This window comes from Diospyros lotus, chromosome 6 (assembly GCF_014633365.1).
Source record: "Diospyros lotus cultivar Yz01 chromosome 6, ASM1463336v1, whole genome shotgun sequence".
Classification (NCBI taxonomy): domain Eukaryota; kingdom Viridiplantae; phylum Streptophyta; class Magnoliopsida; order Ericales; family Ebenaceae; genus Diospyros; species Diospyros lotus.
In genome coordinates this window covers 7,949,246-7,971,478 of record NC_068343.1, presented here as the reverse complement: position 1 = coordinate 7,971,478, position 22,233 = coordinate 7,949,246, and the positions used below count along the sequence as shown (strand labels likewise).

Below are 22,233 nucleotides of genomic sequence, written 5' to 3'. Positions count from 1 at the left end.
AAATGAGAAATTTCCCATTTTTCCCTTCCTATCCTCTTTTTATTTCAAGCCATGAGAACATATTTGAAAAGATAATAATATAGATATAGAGAAAAAAAGAAAGAAAGATAAAGATCTCCGAAGAGTTTGGCTATTAAGGAAATATGGAGGATACTCACTAGGCTCTTGTTGCTTCTATTACTACTCTTCTTAGCCTTTCCGAATTGGAAGAAGCACCTGATCAAGATTCAATAGAGATTCATCTTTCACAATCGCAAACCTTTGGGGTTTATCTACATCATTTTCAATAATTTTCTTTCCCTATCTAATTTGTTTTTCAACTTTTGTGGCTAAATCTCTGTGTGGAAATATATATATAGGTGGCTCAAGAGATCAAGCAACTATATTATATAGCCATACCAATGATCATCACTAACCTGTTTTGTATGCAAAATCTATAATGTCAATGGCCTTTTGGGGGGGATTAGGGAAAAAGAAATTGGCAAGTGGGTTGCTTTCAACTGGTATTGCCAATATCTTTGGTTGCTCCACTGCAAACCCGACAAGCAGCATGGAAGCCATCTCTTCTTAAGCTTGTGCAACTAAGCAGTGGCCTATAATAGGCCTAACCCTACAACACACAATTGTCTTCTTGCCCTTCTTTTGCACGCCCATCTTTGCACTATGGCTAAACATCAAGCCCATCCTTCTCTTATCCACACAGATCCAACTGTTTCTTTTATTGTTGCTTCCTATCCTGTCTTCTCTCTCCAAAATCTTCTCTTCCAACTTCATCAACCCTCTAAAAATCTACCTCCGACCCCAAAAAATTACTCTCTCGTTGATGTTCAACACAAGTTTGGCATTGGCTCTTCGTGCGCCAATCAACTCCTTGTTCATCTGTCAACTAGGCCTTGGCATCCAAGGTGTAGTCATGCCCACGACTACCGTAGACTTCAATATGTTTTTAAGCCAATATCTATACCTATGCTTTTCTAGGGCTTATAGCAATAGGTTGTGGCAATGATGATATATTGAATGTTTTCATGAATGGAAACCGCTTCTTTAGCAAGTGATATCTAGTTGTGGTTTGATGTGCTTAAAGCAGTGAAATATGAGTTCATGATGGTGTTTGTCAAGTTTTTACCAAAGAAAGTCTATGTGATTGTGATCATGAGCAGGCAACTTCTTTTGTCTACATCTTCCCCTTGGTACTAGGTTCACCTATGTCCAACGTGTTGGAAACAAGCTCGTGCCAACAAACCATGCAAGGCCAAACCTCATCTCTATCTGCACTTCCTTGTGCAATTCACCATCATAATGATAAAACATCTCTACACAGTTAAAAAGCTCATCCATCACTTCATTATCAAGTTGTATATCCACTAGTTCATCTAGTTGTGAAAGACATTGGAGCACTTTTGAAGGGGTTAGTGTATATATGAATTATATTTATTTACTATCAATTAGTTATCCTTGTGCAGTTATCATTTATATTGATATTGCTTTTATTTTATTTATGTAGATACATACGAAGTAAAGAAATAGACTAGACGTGAATCGATTGAACAATCTAGTCTATGTTCAATTTAATGCGAAATTGATGAACAAGCACAAAAGGGAGAAGGAAAGAAATGTTGATGTGCTACTTGCTAGTGATGCTAGTAATGCACAAGGATGGATTGTTGATGGAGAAGATGATGAAGAAGTTGAGTCTAGTACGGGGCTCACTTGGGAAGTGGTTGGTGAAGCATCGAGAGCAGACGAGATGCTTCCAGCTCGAAGAAGTTCTGGGATGAGAGAGCTTCATGAAGATGATTTTCAATCAGAAGAAGAAGATGAGCAAGAAATCAATGAATTTGATTTTGAGTCCGATGAAGATCATGTATTGGAAGAATATGGAGACGAAGAAGACCAATTAGATAGTTAGACTTAGATTCTTCGGATATGGTTTATGTTGTATTATTGCTGCTTCTACCTTCTTGAACTTATAACTAATATAATAGTTTATTTTCTAAGTCTTAATTCCATTATTTCACTTGTCTTTTGAACTTTGATTTACTTGAAAATAATATCAAATTACATCAAAAGGTTTTAGAAAAAAAAATATATCATTTTTCCTAGTCGCCGCCTAGGCGCTAGGCCCCAGCTTGGCGCCCGACTAGCGCCTAGCGCGTTTTTGAACACTGCTAACGACCTTAAGTAAATAGATTGCAAACCCTCTGTATTTTAGGTCTTTGTCTCGAACACCCTTTCTACTTTATTTTTTGCCAAATTGGTGTCCCTAAACTTTCCCAGATAGGTTTTACACAGATCTTGCAAAAAGAAGTCTGATGCTAGACCAAGTTATTTCCTAAAGGGAGTTCTCACATGACATTATAAGTAAATCAGAATAACCAAATGTAAAAGTTAGGTCAAGTTCATACAACCATGTAAAGGTTGCACTAGAAACCCTTAAGTACCTCATCCATCAGTGTCCGAAAAGAGTACAGTTGAAGTCCTTTCACTGATTTCCCAGATTGCAAGCGTTCACAGCATTTCAAAGATCTGCATCACAACCACATGTCCAGGATGGTTTAGTATAAGGGATATTACTAAATGTAAATGTATAGTTCCACCAGCCTTTTATTTTATTTATTGTTTATTTATTTTTTGCAAAATCATCAGACTTAATCTGAGAACCGTGCAAAATGGTGTCAACTTACATTTATGGGCATTTCAGCTATGACAAGGCCACTGCTTTCTTCAATGTTTTTCAAAGTTACCACCTCACCCCCAACAACCATGTTAATTACAATCCCATCTGTGTACATACTCATTCACAATTACATTAAAAACACAAATTTTCATCAATTGAACAACCAGGAAGTATTATTGCAGTTAACAAAGAACCTGTAGCCAAACAAGTTGCCATGCGTCTTGTATATGTTTCCTGCAAGCAAATACCAATGTCGTAGAGGAACCAAAGAAGGGTAAAGTTGCTGATCCATGGAATTGTCAAAAAAAAAAAAGGTAAATGCGTGACCATGAAAAGGGGGAGAACCAAAAAAAGGTGCAAAGTGATAGAAAACATCACATTGTACCTTATAGTGAAAGGCAAGAAGAGAAGGCAGGTAAGAAGAACTACAATGAAATAAACATATATTTGGACATATGGACAAGAAGGACCTTAAACATATTGATGATAGAGATCTCCATTAGAGTTCAATCTTCATACAACATCTATATTAGCTTAACTAAATTAATAATATGCTAGTTTATGCTAAGATGTACTTTAACTGGTATTATATAGGAAATAAGCACTACAGGAAAAGATAAAGCTGTTAATATTTTTTCTCCATTTAACTCTTCCACATTCTAAATTAGTATAACGTAAGATGGAGTCAATAGTTATAAGAGAAACTCAACTTGGAAAGGCATCTGATGCAAAGTGAAATCTCAACTGTCCACAAAAGGCCACAAATTTTGTTTCCTTCCATATCACCCTTGAGCAGTTCCTTTAACCATGTATTTGACAAGACATAGAGCAACTCAACAAAGCCCACTATCAACCATTACGGCTAATATAGGAAGGTACAAGAGATGTTTCATTCTACCAGAAGGGTCATAAAAGTAACATTAACCAATTGTATATTACCCAGCACATCAACCAACACTGATTATTGCCTCATCTCCTCAACCAACTAATATGGCATGACCGTCAAGAGTCAAGACTATATGAGTATTTGTGTATAAAACACAGATGATGTTTTGCTTAAAAGTATTGTACATCCTGACAGTGTAATTTGGACAAAGAACTGATTTGCCGAAGGCAATTTAACAGATGTTACCATGTATTAGAAAGCATAAGGTTACTAAGTACGAGTTAGCTGAAGCATCCCCACCACTCAGATCATAGTAGAACCACTCCCTGATTTCTTTGGCAATCTGATAGAATCCCCACTCAAAACTCCAATTTCCTATCCAATCAGTAGATATCAATCGAATTACAATGCTCACTTCCAAAAAATTAGCAAAGGAGAGAAAGAAGAACAGAAAAAAAGAAAACGAGGGCCAATTCGAGAGGGCTTACTCTCCCAGAATCTTCTTTAGGTTTTTTTCCTCCCTCTCTCTTCTTTCCACTCTCTCTTATAGAGATTCCCTCGACGGTTACAGCCACGTGAGGTTGTTATTCCTAACCGTCTATGACAATTTTACCCCTATATCCTTTTCCTCAATTGCCCTCTTGCTTCCTTTCTTACCTCTACACTGATATGTGTGATGTATCAGTGCTCTATCATGACTCCCGTCCATAAGATTCACCTTGTCCTCAAGGTGAAACTCGGGAAACTGTTGCAAAATCTGATTGTACGGTTCCCATGTAGCTTCTAAGGGTGGCAACCCTTTCCATTGAATTAGCACATCAAGGCCCCTCAAGTTTTTACCTCTGTCCGGCCATATTCCCAATAGGAATTCTGGTTTTACCATCATCTCTAGCTCGGCTGTCAATTGTGTTGGAATGGAGGCAGCTGCTGGTGATGTGCCTTCAGCTTTACGAAGTTGAGATACATGAAAGACGGGATGGATGGCACATGTGGGTGGAAGTTCCAGCTTGTATGCTACCTTCCCTATCCTCTTTTCCACAGCAAAGGGTCCATAACACCTTGGTGATAGTTTTTCATTTAACTTGGCAGCCAAGGTCTTTTGCCTATATGGTCTAATTTTCAGGTAGACCGAGTCTCCCACTTCGAATGGAATGTCCCTTCGCTTCTTATCCGCTATGGATTTCATCTTTGCTTGTGCTCGTAGCAGTTGGCCTTTAAGCTCTTCCAGCACTACATCCCTCTCTACTAGCTGTTGCTCCAACCCGGATATGACGGTAGTACCCTTTACAAATCGTAGAAGTGGGGGTGGCTTGCGCCCATAAACTATTTGAAAAGGGGTTAGTTCAGAAGAAGCTTGATAGGAAGTATTATACCAATACTCGGCCCAAGGAAGCCAAGTGTACCATGCCTTAGGTGTAGAAGAGGCAAATCATCGAAGATAAGTCTCCAATGTCCTGTTGAGAACTTCTGTTTGGTCATCGGATTGGGGGTGGTAAGTTGTACTCCTATTCAACTGTGTGCCTTGTAGTCGAAATAGCTCTTTCCAAAAATGGCTGATGAAGACCTTGTCTCTATCCGAGACTATAGAATTAGGAATCCCATGCAGCTGTTCAATTTTTTTGACAAAAATTCCTGCTACACTGGCTGCTGTAAATGGGTGTTTCAATCTGATAAAATGCCCATACTTGCTAAGCCGATCCACCACCACTAGAATGGAGTCCATTCTCCCAGATTTTGGCAGCCCCTCTATGAAGTCCATTGACAAATCCTTCCAAATTTGATAGGGAATAGGGAGCAGTTGAAGTAGGCCCCCGGGTGAGAGAGCCATGTACTTGTGCTGCTGGCATATGGGACATTGGCGGACATACCGATGGATATCCTTTTTCATTCCTATCCAATACACATTAGCAGCCAGCCTTTTGTAAGTTCGCAAGAAACCCGAGTGGCCTCCAAGCTGTCCATCGTGACCCTCCTTCAACACTAAAGGAATCAAAGCCGAACTAGGGGGAAGTAGCAATCTGCCCTTGAATAATGACTGCCCATCCACCAAGGAATACCCTGGCCTACTTGAAGGTTCAACTTGCAACTCCCTGATGATCTGTTGGAAGTGGCTATTTTGGGCCAATTCTTAGCAGTAAGAGCCATGAGTGTAACTAGGAATGAAAACCGGGAGAGCACATCAGCAGCGGCGTTCTCCAAGCCAGGTCGGTATTGTATCTCAAAGTTGTAGCCCATTAACTTCATCACCCATTTTTGACATTCCGGACTCACCAATCGTTGCTCCATCAAGAACCTTAAACTTTTCTGATCTGTTCGGATTGTGAACTTCCTCCCCAATAAATAATGTCGTCATTTTCGTACCACAAATACAATAGCCATCAACTCCCTCTCATAGACCGACTTATTCCGACCGTTGGGGTTTAAAGCATGACTAAAGAAAGCAAGTGGCATATGTTCCTGCATCAATACAGCCCCGAGTCCATACCCTGAGGCATCAGTCTTCACTATAAATTCCTTCAAAAAATCTAGAAAGGTGAGCACCGATAAAGCTGTCATGGCTGTCTTGAGGGACTGAAAAGCTTGCTCCGAACTCTCATCCCAATAGAAGTTATCTTTTCGAAGTCGTTCCGTTAACAACCAAGCTAATTTTCCATAATTTTCGTACAAACCGGCAATAATACCCCGTGAGTCCCAAGAAGCCAAAGAGTTCTTGCTGCGAAAGTGGGCTAGGCCAATCCATAACCGCCTGAATTTTTGAATTGTCCACAGCAACCCCTTGCTGCAAAATAATGTGGCCTAAGTAGTCAATCTCCATCTGTCCAAACCTGCAGTTTTTTGCATTGGCATACAACTTGTTTTCAGCTAATATTCCCAATACACAACGCAAATGATCCCGATGCTCCTGCATCGTTCTGCTGTACACCAAAATGTTGTCAAAAAACACAAGAACAAACTGTCTCAATTGCTCCCTAAAAATCTCATTCATAAAAAACTGAAATGTAGCAGGTGCGTTTGTTAATCCAAACGGCATCACCATAAACTCATAATGGCCCTCATGAGTCCGAAAAGCAGTTTTCGGAATGTCCTTAGGTGCGATATGTATTTGATAGTAACCCGATTTTAAATCTAATTTAGAAAAAACTACCGCTCCATTCAGCTCATCTAGAAGTTCTTCAAAAACTGAAATTGGAAATTTATCGGGAATAGTTACCTTGTTTAGAGCTCGGTAGTCCACGCAAAACCTCCACCCCCCGTCCTTCTTCTTAACCAGCAATACTGGAATGGAAAAAGGGCTGATGCTTGGCCTGATGATACCTGCAACCAGCATCTCTCTAACAAGTTTTTTCAATCTCAATCTTCAAGAGATGCGGGTATTGGTAAGGTCTCACACTAATTGGGGGTACCCCGGGCTACAGCGTGATGGTATGATCCTGTCTCCAGTGCGGGGGCAGCCCACACAGCTCTTCAAAGACTGCCTCGAAGTCAGACAGCACCTCCTGCAAGCTGTTAAGGATGTCAACTTCCACTGCTTCAGTCGTTAAACAGCCAAACTCCAATAATACTCCTTCCCCACCCTTCCGAAATGCCTTCATCATGGACTTCATGGTCACTAAAGTTTTATTGAGGCTAGGATCCCCATGTAAGGTAATGGTCGTGTCTCCCACCTTGAACCTCATGATCAGGGAACCCCAATCCACTTGTGTCTCTCCCAATGTGGCCAACCACTTCATCCCAAGAATGACATCAAAGCTGCCCAGCTCCAAAGGAATGAAGTCTTCCACACTCTTCACATTCTATAACAATAAGGGGACCCTCTTGCATACTCCCGCCCCCTGCACTGCCATTCCTGAGCCCATTATCACCCCATATCCTCGAGTAGGCATCCTTACGAGTCCCAATTTTTGCACCAAATCAGCTGCTATGAAATTGTGGGAAGCCCCTCTATCGATCAGGACAATCACTTCTTGGCCTTCTATTGTTCCTTTAATCTTCATCGTTTGAGGAGGAGTTAGCCCCACCACAGAGGTTAGTGATAACTCCACCATCTCCCCTTCCTTGACAGTGTCTGCCCACTCCCCGAAAGCCTCCATTGCCTCATCTTGTTTAGTCCCTTCTTCTCCCCTCTCTTCCTCATAAATAACCATCACTTGCAGCTCCTTGTTCTTACACCTATGCCCAATTGAATACTTCTCGTCACAGCGAAAACATAATCCCTTTGCCCGCTTGGCTTGTAGCTCATTCTCACTCAATCGCTTGAAGGGTGGCGTGGATAGCTTCTAGCTAACCAGCGATCTTGGAGAATTAGAAAAGCTAGCTGCGACTATCCTAGGAGGATTAGCGGCCTGGAACCCGGAATTTCGCTACCCCATAGGAATCGGAGCTGGGTGTGGGGTTACCTTACTTGGGCCGTAACCAAAACGATTCCCTTGTAGCACTTGATTCCGATCCTCAATCCGCTGAGCCATTTCCATGATATTCTCGAGGCCCAAGGGCCTCAACACCCTGATTTCTGCCCTGATCTCCGGTTTGAGCCCATTATCAAAGTGTCCCTCCAAAACCGCTTCGGGCATCTCTTCAATGGGTGATGCTAGAGTCTCAAAGTAAATTCAATAGTCTCAAACCGTTCCCCACTGTCAAAGGGCCATGAACCTCTCCTCCACGATCCCTTCTTGGGTGGACCTGAATCGGTTCCTCAACAGCCCTTTAAGCTCCTCCCAATTTCTTACTCGTTGCCTCCTTTACTCCCATTAAAACCCTGAATCGGTTCCTCAGCAGCCCTTTAAGCTCCTCCCAATTTCTTACTCGTTGCCTCCTTTGCTCCAATTAAAACCAAGACAGAGCCCCTCCTTCAAAGCCTAAGGCTGCCGACTCCAACTTCTCTACATCGGTCAGCTGGTTTACTATGAAGTAGCGCTTAGCCCTGAAGACCCAGCCATCTAGATCATCTCCCTTGAAGATGGGCATCTCCAGGCGCCCCTCACGGTACTCTTGCCTTCCGACTCCATCAACCCAGTCGCCCCCTTCGCCACTTCTCCCTCCAATCGCTGGCGTCCCCTCCCTCAACAAGGACAATCCCGCAGGTTGGTCTTCCCCATCTCGCTTCCCCTTCCTCTCCCTCTCCTACTCATCCCATCGCACCATTAATAGGTTGAATCGATCCATCATCCCCGTCATGCTCTTTTCAATATTTTGCACCCTCAAGACTTCTGCCTTCACCGATTCTATACTATCCTATAAACCCGCCATATGCCCCTCCAGCTCACCCACTCTTTTAGAAATAGTCATCCCCATTGATCGATTTCTCTGATACCAAAATGATAGAATCCCCACTCAAAACTCCAATTTCCTATCCCAATCAGTAGATATCAATCGAATTACAATGCTCACTTCCAAAAAATTAACAAAGGAAAGAAAGAATGTCACACGTCACCAGCTCTAATACCCTATATTACTGCCAATTTAATTTTCTTGCATTAGCTATGTTGCTGTAACTTTTTATTTCAGTATTTCCTTGTTAGCATAGTGGACAAATGGAATATTCTATGCATGTGGCCACTAGCTGTTTGTTGCAACGGCCGGGCTGGGAATCTGCCCTTGGGCAGCCTATTTATAGTCAGTTATCTGGCTATGGATAGCATGAATTGAGAAGTCACTGAATTCTACTTCTTCCTATCGTTCTTCTCTCTCTCCCCCTTCTATTTTCTCTCTTCCTTCCTCTCAAATTCGTTTCAACGACTACTCTAATTGAGCAGCCTCTATTCCAATCCCACCTAGGTTGGAAATCTCACCATTGCCATGCGAGGATCATGACAACTTGGTATCAAAGCACCGATTCTCGGCTGATAACATTGAACCAATGGCAGACGGGACTAAGATGAAGGGATTGGAGACGCAGCTGCAGCAGGTCAGCTCGTCATTGGTCAACTTCCACGACCGAGTCGATCAGTTGGAGCTGGGAGCTACGAGGGAGCACGAAGCAATCGTAGCATTGGACCGCAAGGTCGAGAGTTCTATGGAAGGAATGGAACGCAGGTTGGATAGTTCCATTGCGAGAGTGCGGGATGAGTTGGGAGCCCAGATGCAACGATTTATGTTGATGTTCACCAGACAACATGCAGTAAGGCTCTCGCCTGATTTCCCTCCCAGGGGAAGAACTGAACCCATTCTGGGGGACCATATAATGAACCAAGGAAGCGACCACCAGGAAAACGAGATGGAACCAAAAGAGGAAATGGAAGGATCAGTGAGGAGAAGGAGAGATGACCAAGTTAATCACCAACCACCTGGGTTTCCTATGCCTCGAATGGAGATACCAACCTTCGAGGGAGCCAATCACAGATGGTGGATCAAGAGGTGTGAGAGAGTGTTTGAATGGTATAATATACCTGAGAGGCGAGGATCACTTTGGTGTCAGCCTATTTTAACGAGATGGTGGACGCATGGTATCAAGGATGTGTGGGAATGGGAAGGATTCACACTTGGGAAGAATTTGCAGAAAAATTGAATAAACGCTCTGGGGAAAGAAGCATGGTGGACGTGGTTGAAGAGTTTAATAAGCTGAAGCAGGTTGGGAGTGTCGAATCCTACCAAAAACGGTTTGAGGAGCTTAAATCTCTTATGATCCACCATAATCCTCACCTATCTGAAGCTTACTTCTTGTCTAGTTATTTAAGCGGATTGAATGATGAACTGAGGCCTATGGTGAAAGTATTGAAGCCCAGAACGGTCGAGCAGGAGCGCGTAGCTACAGGAGATGGTGGTTGAAGCTCTAGTGAAGAAGCAGAAACAACAACAGAAAAGCATGGGATTGGGAACGTTTCCTCCGGGAAATAGGAACCCCACTAGGGAAGCAACCAAGGAGAATGCTGGGACAAGGATTGTGGCTGGAGGAGGATTCCCATCATATGGTGGCCGATTGGGAGATCAAAGGAGACTATCGGGGTTATGCTATAGGTGTGGGGACAAGTATTTCCCTGGACACCAATGTAAGAGACAAATTCTGCTGTTAGAAGGCGATGAGGAAGGGATACACGAAGGTGAAGAAGAAGCTGCTGAAGAAGAGTGTGAAGGGGAGCACGATGGAGAGATCTCCATACATGCACTCAAGGGAGTCCCTAACAATAAAATAATTAAGGTTGAAGGGAAGGTGAAGGACTGCAGCCTAATGATCCTGATTGATAGTGGAAGCACTCATAGCTTCCTTGATGAAGGAATGGCGGGGAAGCTTAAGTGCAAATTGGCCAGTACACTACCACTGAGTGTAACCGTGGCCAACGAAAGCAGGGTAATAAGTAAGTCAACATGCCAAGGGTTCTGCTGAGAGATGCAGGGGGAACCATTTGAGGTAGACTTGAGGCTATTGGGCTTAGGGGGATGTGATGTCGTTTTGGGCGTAGATTGGATGAAAGAAGTTAGTCCTATTAGCTTTGATTTTAATAGGATGGAAGTCTCCTTTGAGAAAGGAGGGAGAAGAATGACTCTACCAGGAGGAAGGGAAGCAAGGGTATGCAAGATGATAACTGGAAAAAGGCTCCAAAAGGTATTTAAGAACAAGTGGGGTAGGTTAACGCAATTATTTTCAATTGTGTCAATAGAAGAGGCGTCGGGCAGTGCTAGGCCAGGAGAAGCCTATTTCAGCATCAAGGCTCCGGACACCCCTGTGGAACAGATACAAAACACTGTCTTACTTGATAAATTGTTGATTGAGTTTAATGATCTATTCCAAGAACCAAAAGGCCTACCCCCCAATCGAGAGTTTGACCATTTTATCCATCTTAAACCCAACTCGGAGCATGTTAATGTGAGATCCTACAGATACCCACCCATTCAGAAATTTGTTATCGAAACTATGGTGAGGGAAATGTTGCAACAGTCCATTATTAAACCCAGCCATAGCCCCTTTACTTCTCCGGTTTTATTGGTGAGGAAAAAAGATGGTTCATGGCGCTTTTGTGTGAATTACCGCCAACTTAACGCCATAACTATCAAAGACAAATTCCCTATACCCTTGGTGGAAGATCCCTTGGATTAGCTAAGTCAAGCCAAATTCTTTTCTAAACTTGATCTTCGCTCAGGTTATCATCAAATAAGGATGAAACCCGAAGACACCCCTAAAACAGCCTTTAGAACCCATCATGGACATTTCGAGTTTTTAGTGATGCCATTTGGGCTCACTAATGCCCTTGCCACCTTTCAATCACTAATGAACGGAATCTTTGAGCCTTACCTAAGAAAATTTATATTAGTTTTCTTCGATGACATACTTATCTATAGCCCCTCTTTTGAAACTCACCTAAAACACCTTAAAACTACCTTTGAGATCCTTAAATCCAATCAGCTCTATATCAAGAGGTCTAAATGTGTGTTTAATCAAGGCTAAGTGGAGTACTTAGGGCATGTGATATCGGAAAATGGGGTTAGCACCGATCAAAGCAAGATAGAGGCAATGTTGAATTGGCCAAAACCCAAGTTAGTCCGAGCCTTAAGGGGATTCTTGGGCCTCACAGGTTACTACCGCAGATTTGTTAAGGGGTATAGGGTCATTAGCAAGCCTTTAACTGGACTCTTGAAAAAGGAAGGGTTTAAGTGGGGTGAAGAAGCTGACATGGCCTTTGAAAGGGTAAAGGAGGTGGTAAGTAGAGTACCTACTTTGGGGCTACCTGATTTTGGCAAACCTTTTGTATTGGAGACAGATGCATGTGAAACTGGCATTGGGGCAGTATTGATGCAAGAAGGGAGACCGCTGGCCTTTCTTAGCAGTGCACTGGGACCAAGGCATGTGGGGTTAAGCATTTATGAGAAGGAGTTCCTAGCTGTGTTAATGGCCATTGATAAATGGCAACATTATTTTGAAGGAGGGAGGTTTATAATTAAAACCAACCATGAAAGGTTGAAGTTCTTATTACAACAGAAATTGCACACTCAGCTGCAAAAGAAGGGGATGTCCAAGCTGATGGGGTTGGATTATGTGATCCAGTGCCGAAAAGGGAAAGAAAATGTGGTTGCCGATGCCTTGTCCAGGTGTCATGAGGTTGGGGAAGTGTCCCTTATAACCACGGTAGTTCCTAAGTGGTGCAAGGAAATTATTGACAACTACGAAGGGAACGCAAGGATTAAACAGATACTGGAAAGAGTTGCTACAAGCAGCCAGGAGGGGGATGGATATAGCTTGGGTGGAAGAGTGTTGAGATACCATGGGAGGATAGTGGTTGGAGATGATGATGCTCTCAAAGAGAGGATACTACGATCCCTTTATGAGTCAGCCTTAGGAGGGCATTCAGGAGTGCAGAACACCTACTTAAGGGTAAAACAATTGTTTTATTGGCAAGATCTTAAAGCAAAGGTGAAGAAATTTGTCATGGCCTGTGAGGTGTGCAAGCGGTGCAAGAGTGAGACGGTAGCTTATCCTGGGCTTCTACAACCTCTACCGATTCCGGACCAAGCTTGGGAAAGCATCTCTATGGACTTCATTGAAGGGTTGCCAAAGTCCGAGGGAAAGGACAGCATTTTGGCAGTGGTTGACAGGCTCACAAAGTTCACATACTTCATAGGGCTGACACATCCTTTCACAGCCCAAGATGTGGCTCATGTCTTCCTGGACCAGGTGGTTAAGGTTCATGGGGTCCCAAAGACTATTATTTTCGACCGAGACAAAGTGTTTACCAGTATTCTATGGCAAGAGCTCATGAAGGCCTTGGGGACGAGATTGAACATATACACTGCTTATCACCCTCAAACGGATGGCCAAACCGAGAGGGTGAATCAAGGCTTGGAATCTTATCTAAGATGCATGAGTTTCCTACACCCTAAAGAGTGGCATAAGTGGTTGCCAATGGCACAATGGTGGTACAATTCTAACCATCACTCAAAATGTCCCCATTCGAGGCTCTTTTTGGGTACCTACCGCCCTTACTACTGGCTGTGGGGAATTACTCAACAGTGGCTAAAGTGGAAGATTATCTGCAGCAAAGGAAAAGGGTATTGCAGCAGATAAAAAGGGAGTTGGCATCTACTCAAAATAGGATGAAACAGATATCTGACCGCAGAAGAAGTGACCAAGAGTTCGAAGTGGGTGAGGAAGTCTTCCTAAGGCTACGATATCCTCATCTTAAATCCATTTCGTCCAGGCCTGTATTGAAGCTTAGCCAAAGTATTTCGGGCCATTTCCCATAATTGATAGGGTTGGTCGGGTGGCTTATCGACTGAAACTTCCAAAGGAGTCTCGCATCCACCATGTCTTCCATGTTTCGCTATTGAAGAAGTCAGCTGGACCACAACTGGTGAGTCCTTTGCTGCCACAACTACCTAAAGAGGTAAGGAGATTAGTGGAGCCGGAGATGATATTAGATCGTCGAGTCATCTACAGGCAGGGGGCACCTATCATACAAGTGTTGGTTAAATGGCAGGGCACAGGAGAGGAAGAGAGCACATGGGAATACCTACCGCAGCTGCTGCAGCAGTTTCCAAGGTCCACCAGCCTCCTCCGCCTTCCTTGAGGACAAGAAAGGGCTAACGGGGGAGGAATTGTCACGCGTCACCAGCTCTAATACCCAATATTACTGCCAATTTAATTTTCTTGCATTAGCTATGTTGCTATAACTTTTTATTTCAGCATTTCCTTGTTAGCAAAGTGGACAAATGAAATATTTTGTGCATGTGGCCAGCTGGCTGTTTGTTGCAACAGCCGGGCTGGGAATCTGCCCTTGGGCAGCCTATTTATAGTCAGTTATCTAGCTTTGGATAGCATGAATTAAGAAGTCACTGAATTCTACTTCTTCCTATCGTTCTTCTCTCTCTCTCCCTCTATTTTCTCTCTTCCTTCCTCTCAAATTCGTTTCGGCGACTGCTCTGATTGAGCAGCCTCTATTCCAATCCCACCCAGGTTGGAAATCTCACCATTGCCACGCGAGGATCGTGACAAAGAAGAACAGAAAAAAGAAAACGAGAGCCAATTCGAGAGGGCATGCTCTCCCAGAATCTTCTTCAGGTTTTTTTCCTCCCTCTCTCTTCTTTCCACTCTCTCTTATAGAGATTCCCCTGACGGTTACAGCTACCTGAGGTTGTTATTCCTAACCGTCTATGACAATTTTACCCCTGTATCCTTTTCCTCAATTGCCCTCTTGCTTCCCTTCTTACCCCTACGCTAATATGTGTGATGTATCGGTGCTCTATCACAACCCTGTCCATTCTCTCTTTCAGTGCCTGTACCTAACATTCTGTTCTATTATTAAGTAAATACTTGTGAGTATTGGTAAACCAATGAGATCAATATCAGAAGCAAGTAATAAAAAATTCATTCACAAACTGACAATGCGATAACAGAGTGATCTAAATTTGGCTAAAATGCTTGTGAAACAGAGCATTTATTCTCCAGATATTGAATAATGTTGGTGAAACAGACCAGTTCCTCACTAGACAACACAACAAAAACAACAATCACAAGCCTTAATCCCACATTTCCTCATCAGACAATAAACAAAGAAAACAGGATAATGAATGCCTGGTATTGTAGCAGATAAGTAAGGCAGGAAGGAAGAAATAAAACCTACCTTCTTCATTGGCAACTCATAATTTACTAAAACACGGGCAGCCATTGGTGTTTCCCCAGAAGCAAGAAGTGGAAGGCAAGCATCTGTTACAACAATCAAGTGAGACTTCTGCTCGTCTTTCCCAGTTTCAATGCCATCTCCAGATTGAAGAGTGGCATCTTGATTCCACCTCATTGTTGCTTGCTTGAATTTCTCAAAAATCATCCCACGTTCTGCTTCAGCTAAGTCACTGTACTGAGATAACAGCCAAAATTTTGCATATTGAATTAGCTTTTGTTTCAGTGCTGGACCTTATAATATCATTTCAAACAATGTTACACTAAAAATGATTATAAGAAGCTTTGAGATATGAAAACTGTTCCCCTTTCAATTTATTTTCAAATGCAAACTAATTTTTTCTCTAGTACAATGCACTATTTCAAAACTATTTCCCCATACCTTCACTCTCCCCCCACCCCACCCCCCGGGAAAAAAAAAAGAAAAATGTTTGTCTTCACAGAATAACAAAGTTCTATTATACAGCTCTCTGTTTTACAATGCCTGCATGATTTTCCTTTCGTTGGTCTCCAATATGTGATTATTTCATCATTCATTAAATTATAATATAAAGCTAGCCCTGTTTACAACTCATTAAAAGACTAGCAAATACAGTGACAGTGTTAAGGTTTTCCCTTCATTTAATCTTCCCATTATATTCCACATATTTTTTTAATAAGTCCAGGTATATTCCCACTATATTCTACTCTTTTTTTTTATACAGAGTCAGTTTTTAGCCTCCCTCCGTCTCGTATGATATTCTAACCCTCAACAATCTCATGCTCAGGTCCTAAGAAGTCCAAATCCTCACCCTCACAACCCTAAACACCCCCCCCCCCCCCAAAAAAAAAAATAACTTAGCCTCCTGATTGACAAGATCACTCCAAGCTTGTGCTTTGTGCCTAACAGGGTAGAAATTATGAATTAGTATCCCTAAAAAGTCACCACATAGGGCTTGTTGTAGCCTATTGAATAGTCTCAAGGAAAGTTTGTTATTTTGATCGGTTAAGCAAATAAACTAAAAAAGTTCCCACGGTTAAACGGGTGAAGTACAAAAGAAAAGGCTCATTATATCCTAACTGTAGAATCCCTACTGTTCTGATTTGTTTCCTAATTCTAGAAATAAGGATGATTTTCTGATCCTAAGGAATTAATGATGAAAGTCAACTTTTCCTTTTTGGAAGTCTCCTAAGCTATATTTAGTAGTTTCCTAAGTTGTATTTGGAAGTTCCTACTTCTATATAATTGAACCTCTCGATCAAAGGAATGGAGAGAAATTCATTATTCCTCAAATTCTTCATGGTATCAGAGAAATTTAATTTGAACCATTGATCCTGTCCAAATACGCCACCATGACTAGTGGAGGTGAGAACTCGGTCTCTGACATATCATCCGGATCTAGAGGAGCAGCAACACCAGGTTCTAGTCTTCCTAAAGGCCCTATTCTTCATATTACTAGACACAAGTTGAAAGGCCAGAACTTCATCCAATGGTCGCAATCTGTCATGTTGTTTGTCTATGGGGGAGGCAAAGAGTATTACCTCATTGGATTTGCTGTGCAACCTCAAGAAACCGACCCTATCTTCAAGATCTGGAAGGTAGAAAATGGTATGGTCATGTCATGGCTAATAAATTCCATGACGAATGAAACAGGTGAGAAATTTATGTATTACTGTAATCCTAGTCTTCTACCTCACACAATCAATCTCTCAACTCTCACGAACAGTAGGAAACTCTCCACACACAAAAGAGAAAAAACATAATATAGAAAACAAATAGAAGTAGAACAAACACACACAAGAAGCAAACTACTTTTCTCTCGCACACAACACATACTCGATCTCTTTTTCACTCAAGATAGAGAAACAATTGTGTCTCAAATGAGACCCCCCGACCCCCTATTTATAATACATAAGGGTGGACATTACAAGGTAACAAACCAACAAACCGTTACAATACTAAACAACCTAACGAAAACTAACTAACCGAATACATCCCTGACCACTATCCTCCCAAGCCTTTTAACTAATCTAAGACAAATGATTTAACAATTACAAAATGGCAAATGAAATATGGGATGCAATCAAGGAGACTTATTCCAATGTTGACAACACCTCAAAGATCTTTGGAATAAAAAATGTGTTGCATGAGCTACACCAAAGAGAACTCTTAGTGACAGACTACTTCAATGCCTTGACTCGACAATGGCAGCAATTGGATATCCTTGAAGAGAAGGTTTGGAAGTACTCAAAAGATGGTTAACAATATAAGAAAATTGTTGAAAAAGACTGCGTCTACTAATTCCTTCTCGGGCTCAACAAGGATCTAGACGTTGTGAGAGGAAGAATCCTAAGTATCAAGCCCCTTCCCAATGTCTGGGTAGCCTTCTCAAAAATTTGCCGGGAAAAAAGATGGAAGAAAGTAATGCTAGGCACACAGCATTCTTTCTCTCATGCTAAAAACTCTACACTGGCAATTCAAGGAGCTCAAACTAATTGAGACAAGCAACAAAGGAATAAACCAGTATGCAAGCATTGTCAGAAAATTGGAAAAACAAAGGACACATGCTGGAAGATACATGGCAAACCAACAAATTGGAAGCCGGCACAATAAAGAGAGGGTCGTGGAAACATGGCTGAGTCTCAAAATACTTCAGAGACTAACCCATTCAACAAAGAACAACTAGAAGTCCTCCAAAAGATGCTACAACAAACCCTCCAGAGCACTTATGCCCCCATGGGAACTAGTTCAATCATCCAAAAAGGTAACTCCTTGCATGCATTAACTGTCCAACGGGAAGATCCAAAATCTTGGATAGTTGACTCCGGGGCAACAGACCATATGACAGGAGATTTGTCTTTGTTTAGCAATTATAACCCTTGTCATGGTAACTACACTGTTCGTATAGCAAATGGATCTCTCTCTCAAGTAAGGGGTAGAGGTTCTGTTATGATTTCTAAAAAAATTAACCTTGAATCTATTCTTTGTGTCCCTAACCTCAATTGTAACCTGCTTTCGGTGAGCAAAATTCACAAAAGAGAGAAACTGCATCACTAAATTCTCTTCCAACCTGTGTGAATTTCAAGAATCAGGCTCAAAGAAGATGATTGGCAGTGCTAGGCTGTGTGCATGACTCTACCTTCTTCTAGTCAAAGATGCCAACAAACCCCAACCATCACAAAGACTATGTATGGCCTTGAACTCTAGCATTAATATTGATAGTCCAATTATGTTGTGGCACTATCGATTAGGGCATCCAAACTTTATATATCTCAAAACATTGTTTCCCTCTTTATTCAATGATGAAGCAGGAACCTTTCAATGTGAGATTTGTCAACTTTCCAAGCATGCCCGTGCCTCATATTCTAGCCTTCCTTACAATTCTTCTCACCCTTTTGCCATGATATACAGTGATATTTGGGAACCCTCTGGTTTCACATTCATTGATGACTATACTAGACTCTCATGGGTGTTCCTGATGAAAGAAAAATCAAAAGTTGGGAAAAAATTTCAATTTTTTCGCAACATGATTATAACTCAGTTTCAAGCAAAAATTCAAGTCCTCAAAACTGATAATGGAAGAGAATATTTCCATTGTACCCTCAGTGCCTATTTATCAACATGATATTATCCACCAAACCTCTTGTGTTGACACTCCACAATAAAATGGAGTTGTCGAGCCAAAAAACAAACACCTCTTGGAAGGTACTCTATCTCTTAGGTTGGCATCCAATATCCTTAAAACATTTTTTGGATGAAGCTGTACTTACTGCCACCTATCTTGTAAACAGAATGCCTTCTCGAATTCTAAATTTCAAGACTCCATATCTAACTTTTCATGAATTTTACCCACTAACCAGAATATTCACCTCCATTCCCCTGAAAGTCTTTGGTTTTACTACATTTGTTCACATCAGTTAGCCACACCGAAGCAAGCTTGATTCCAAATCCCTTAAATGTGTTTTCCTTGGCTACTTACCAAATCAAAAGGGATACAGGTGCTATTCACCAGTTACCAAGAAATTTTACAGCTCCATGGATGTCACTTTTTTCAAAAACCAGCCCTTCTACACCAAAAATGATATTCAGGGGAGGAATCATACTCATGAACAATATTGTTTCTTTGGTCCTTCAACCAACTACTGCAATCTCTCAAAATCAGCCAGCTGGTCCTAAGGAGCTACTTGTTTACTCAAGGTGCCAAAAAACTCAGAAGGATGTAGAGGACTGCACACCTCTAAACAATGACAAAGAATCAGATCCAAATCTCGAGGACCACGAAATTAACATAAGTAAGAGCTCTCTTGAACCTAAAACTTGTGAACCTGGACTTGAAGCCAAAATTTATGAGCCTCCTACTAATCTAGACATTCCTATTACCCTAAGGAAAGGAATAAGGTCATGTACCCAATATCCAATTGCCAAATTTGTCTCCTATAAAAAGTTGTCACCAACCTTTCATGCATTTGCTACTCAACTTGACAATGAGCAGATTCCAAAAAACATACATGAAGCCCTTAGGGAACCCAAGTGGAAGCCAACAATACTAGATGAAATTATAGCACTTGAAAAGAATGGAACTTGGGTAATCACTAATCTTCCCAAAGGAAAACATCCAGTTGGGCGCAAGTGAATTTTTACGATAAAATACAATGCAGATTGAAGCTTAAATAGGTTCAAAGTCCACCTGGTTGCGAAATGATTCACCAAATCCTATGGCATAGACTACAAGGAGACGTTTGCAACTGTAGCCAAACTGAATTCAGTACGAGTCCTACTAACTTTGGCAACAAACTTGGACTAGCCTCTTCACCAACTCGACATCAAGAATGCTTTCTTGAATGGTGACTTGGAAGAGGATGTTTATATGAAAATCCCTCCAGGATTTGAAAATCAAGGCAGGAGTGGGAAAGTCAACAAATTTAAAAAATCTCTATATGGACTCAAACAATCTCCTAGAGCATGGTTCAATCATCTCACCAAAGTTTTAAAATGTATGAATTTCTACAATATCAATCCGATCATACCTTATTTGTGAAATTTTCGAAAGAGGGGAAGAGGGCTATCATCATTGTGTATGTGGATGATATCATCATCACAGGAGATTATAGTGAAAAAATTAGTAATAAAAAGAAGCTCCTAGCCAACGAGTTTGAAGTAAAGGACTTGGGATTCCTCGAGTACTTCATTGGGATGGAAGTAACCTGCTCAAGAAAGGGAATTTTTGTTTCTCAACGGAAGTATATCTTAGACTTACTAAAAAAGACAAGAATGATTGGATGCAAACCAACAGATACTCCGACGGACTCAACAAACAAATTGGGTAAAATCAAAGGAAACTCACTCACAGACAAAGGACGATACCGACAGCTTGTGGGGAAACTCATCTACCTTTCCCACACCCGACCTGAAATCAAATTTGTAGTAGAAATGGTAAGCAAAAATATGAATAATCCTACAAAACTTCACCTTAAAGCAGTCCATCGCATCCTCCAGTATCTAAAAAAGAACCCAGGAGAGGGCCTCTACTTCAAGAAAACTACAAATAGAGATGTAGAAGTGTACACTAATGCAGACTGGGCTGAGTCTATAACAGAGCAACGATCAACCACAGGGTATTGTTCCTATGTTTGGGGAAATCTTGTTACATTGACGAGTAAAAAACAAACAGTGGTCATAAGAAGCAGAGTTCTGAGCTATGTCCCATGAAATTTGCGAAGGTATATGGCTTATGAGATTACCTAGGGAATTGAAGGTTCAATCCAACACCTCTATGAGACAGCTTTATGACAACAAGGCCACCATAAGCATTGCTAAGAATCCGGTTCATTATGACCGAACCAAGCACATAGAATTGGATCGACACTTCATAAGAGAAAAGGTTGAAGGAGGGATTGTCAAATTGATCTATACTCCAAGTACTTTTCATATTGCTAATATCCTAACAAAGGCTCTAACGTGAAATACATTCAACAATTTGAAGTCAAAGCTGGGTATGCTTGACATACATAACCTAGTTTGAGGGGGAGTGTAGAATCCCAGTTGTTCTGATATGTTTCCTAATTCATAAACCAAGGATGATTTTCTGATCCAATGGAATTAATGATGAAAGTCACTTTTCTTTTTTGGCAGTCTCCTAAGTTGTATTTAGTAGTTTCCTATGTTGTATGGTTTCTTAAGTTGTACTTGGAAGTTCCTACTTCTACATAATTGTACCTCTCAATCAAAGGAATGGAGAGAAGTTCATTATTCTCCAAATTCTTCACTAACAAGCCCACATGAAGCTCCAAAAACCAAGGTAGTCAAATACGAAAGTCACCCTTAAGGTGCTATGGCATTATATTGCCTGAGGCACAAGGTGCCAAAAAAGTGCTCGCCTATGTGAAACAAGGCACAAAATTGGCAAAAAACTAATAAACATATTTAACATGACAGCATAATCAGATAATGCATATAAAACATCTAAAAAAACTCTCAAATCTAAATTCTTTTAAAAATGTTTCAAATAACTTTGGGATCTTGCAAAATGAGATAATGTTCAAACAAAAATTATTTTCAAGTAGAATCTTTTCTTTTCCCACTTTCCACTTGATGAAGCACATTGAGAAGTGCTGCAGCAATAACAATACTAAAAAATATGAAAAATGTAGTATATTATAAAACATATATAGAATGAACACATTGACCGGAAACTAAATTAATTGTGTCATATAATAACCATCAATAGCCCAATTATAAGCCTAACGAAAGCAACACACTAGAAATCGGATGAGAAGAAACATAGGGATTACGCATCTATGCATCACTAATCCACAAAAATACTAGAGAGGGGGCGAACAAGAAAGAGGAATGACCATCAAAACAACAACACTGGAAGGTTAACTGCCTTACAGGACCCTGTTAGAGCTTTGGCCTACCTCCTATAACTCTTCCCTGACTTGCCTTCTTGTGACCTATGTCATGCTGACAAAAGAAGAGAGAAGAAATTGAGAAAGCAACTTATATTTATCACGTGAACAATAACAATGAATTGGCAGTCATCTCCTTTCTTTTCCATTTTAGGATCAATCCTTTATTACCTTTCT

At 41.2% G+C, this 22,233-nt stretch overlaps 1 protein-coding gene across 2 annotated transcripts in view; it reads right to left on the bottom strand.

The window, feature by feature from the left end:
* LOC127803824 (ATP-dependent RNA helicase eIF4A) overlaps window positions 1-22,233 on the bottom strand; it is a 31,617-nt gene that overhangs the window by 3,021 nt on the left and 6,363 nt on the right. The window contains exons 4-7 of one of the 2 annotated variants that reach the window (XR_008023579.1): window positions 15,113-15,346; window positions 2,872-2,911; window positions 2,685-2,782; window positions 2,442-2,526 (exon numbers count right to left, since the gene is read on the bottom strand). Coding sequence is in view for 1 of the 2 variants with exons in the window: in XM_052340364.1 (XP_052196324.1) it covers window positions 2,509-2,526; window positions 2,685-2,782; window positions 2,872-2,911; window positions 15,113-15,346 (390 nt within the window). In the remaining variant the exon portion in view is untranslated. Of the gene's footprint in view, window positions 1-2,215; window positions 2,527-2,684; window positions 2,783-2,871; window positions 2,912-15,112; window positions 15,347-22,233 lie in introns of those variants that run through there. The other variant, XM_052340364.1, reaches the window with a different exon arrangement.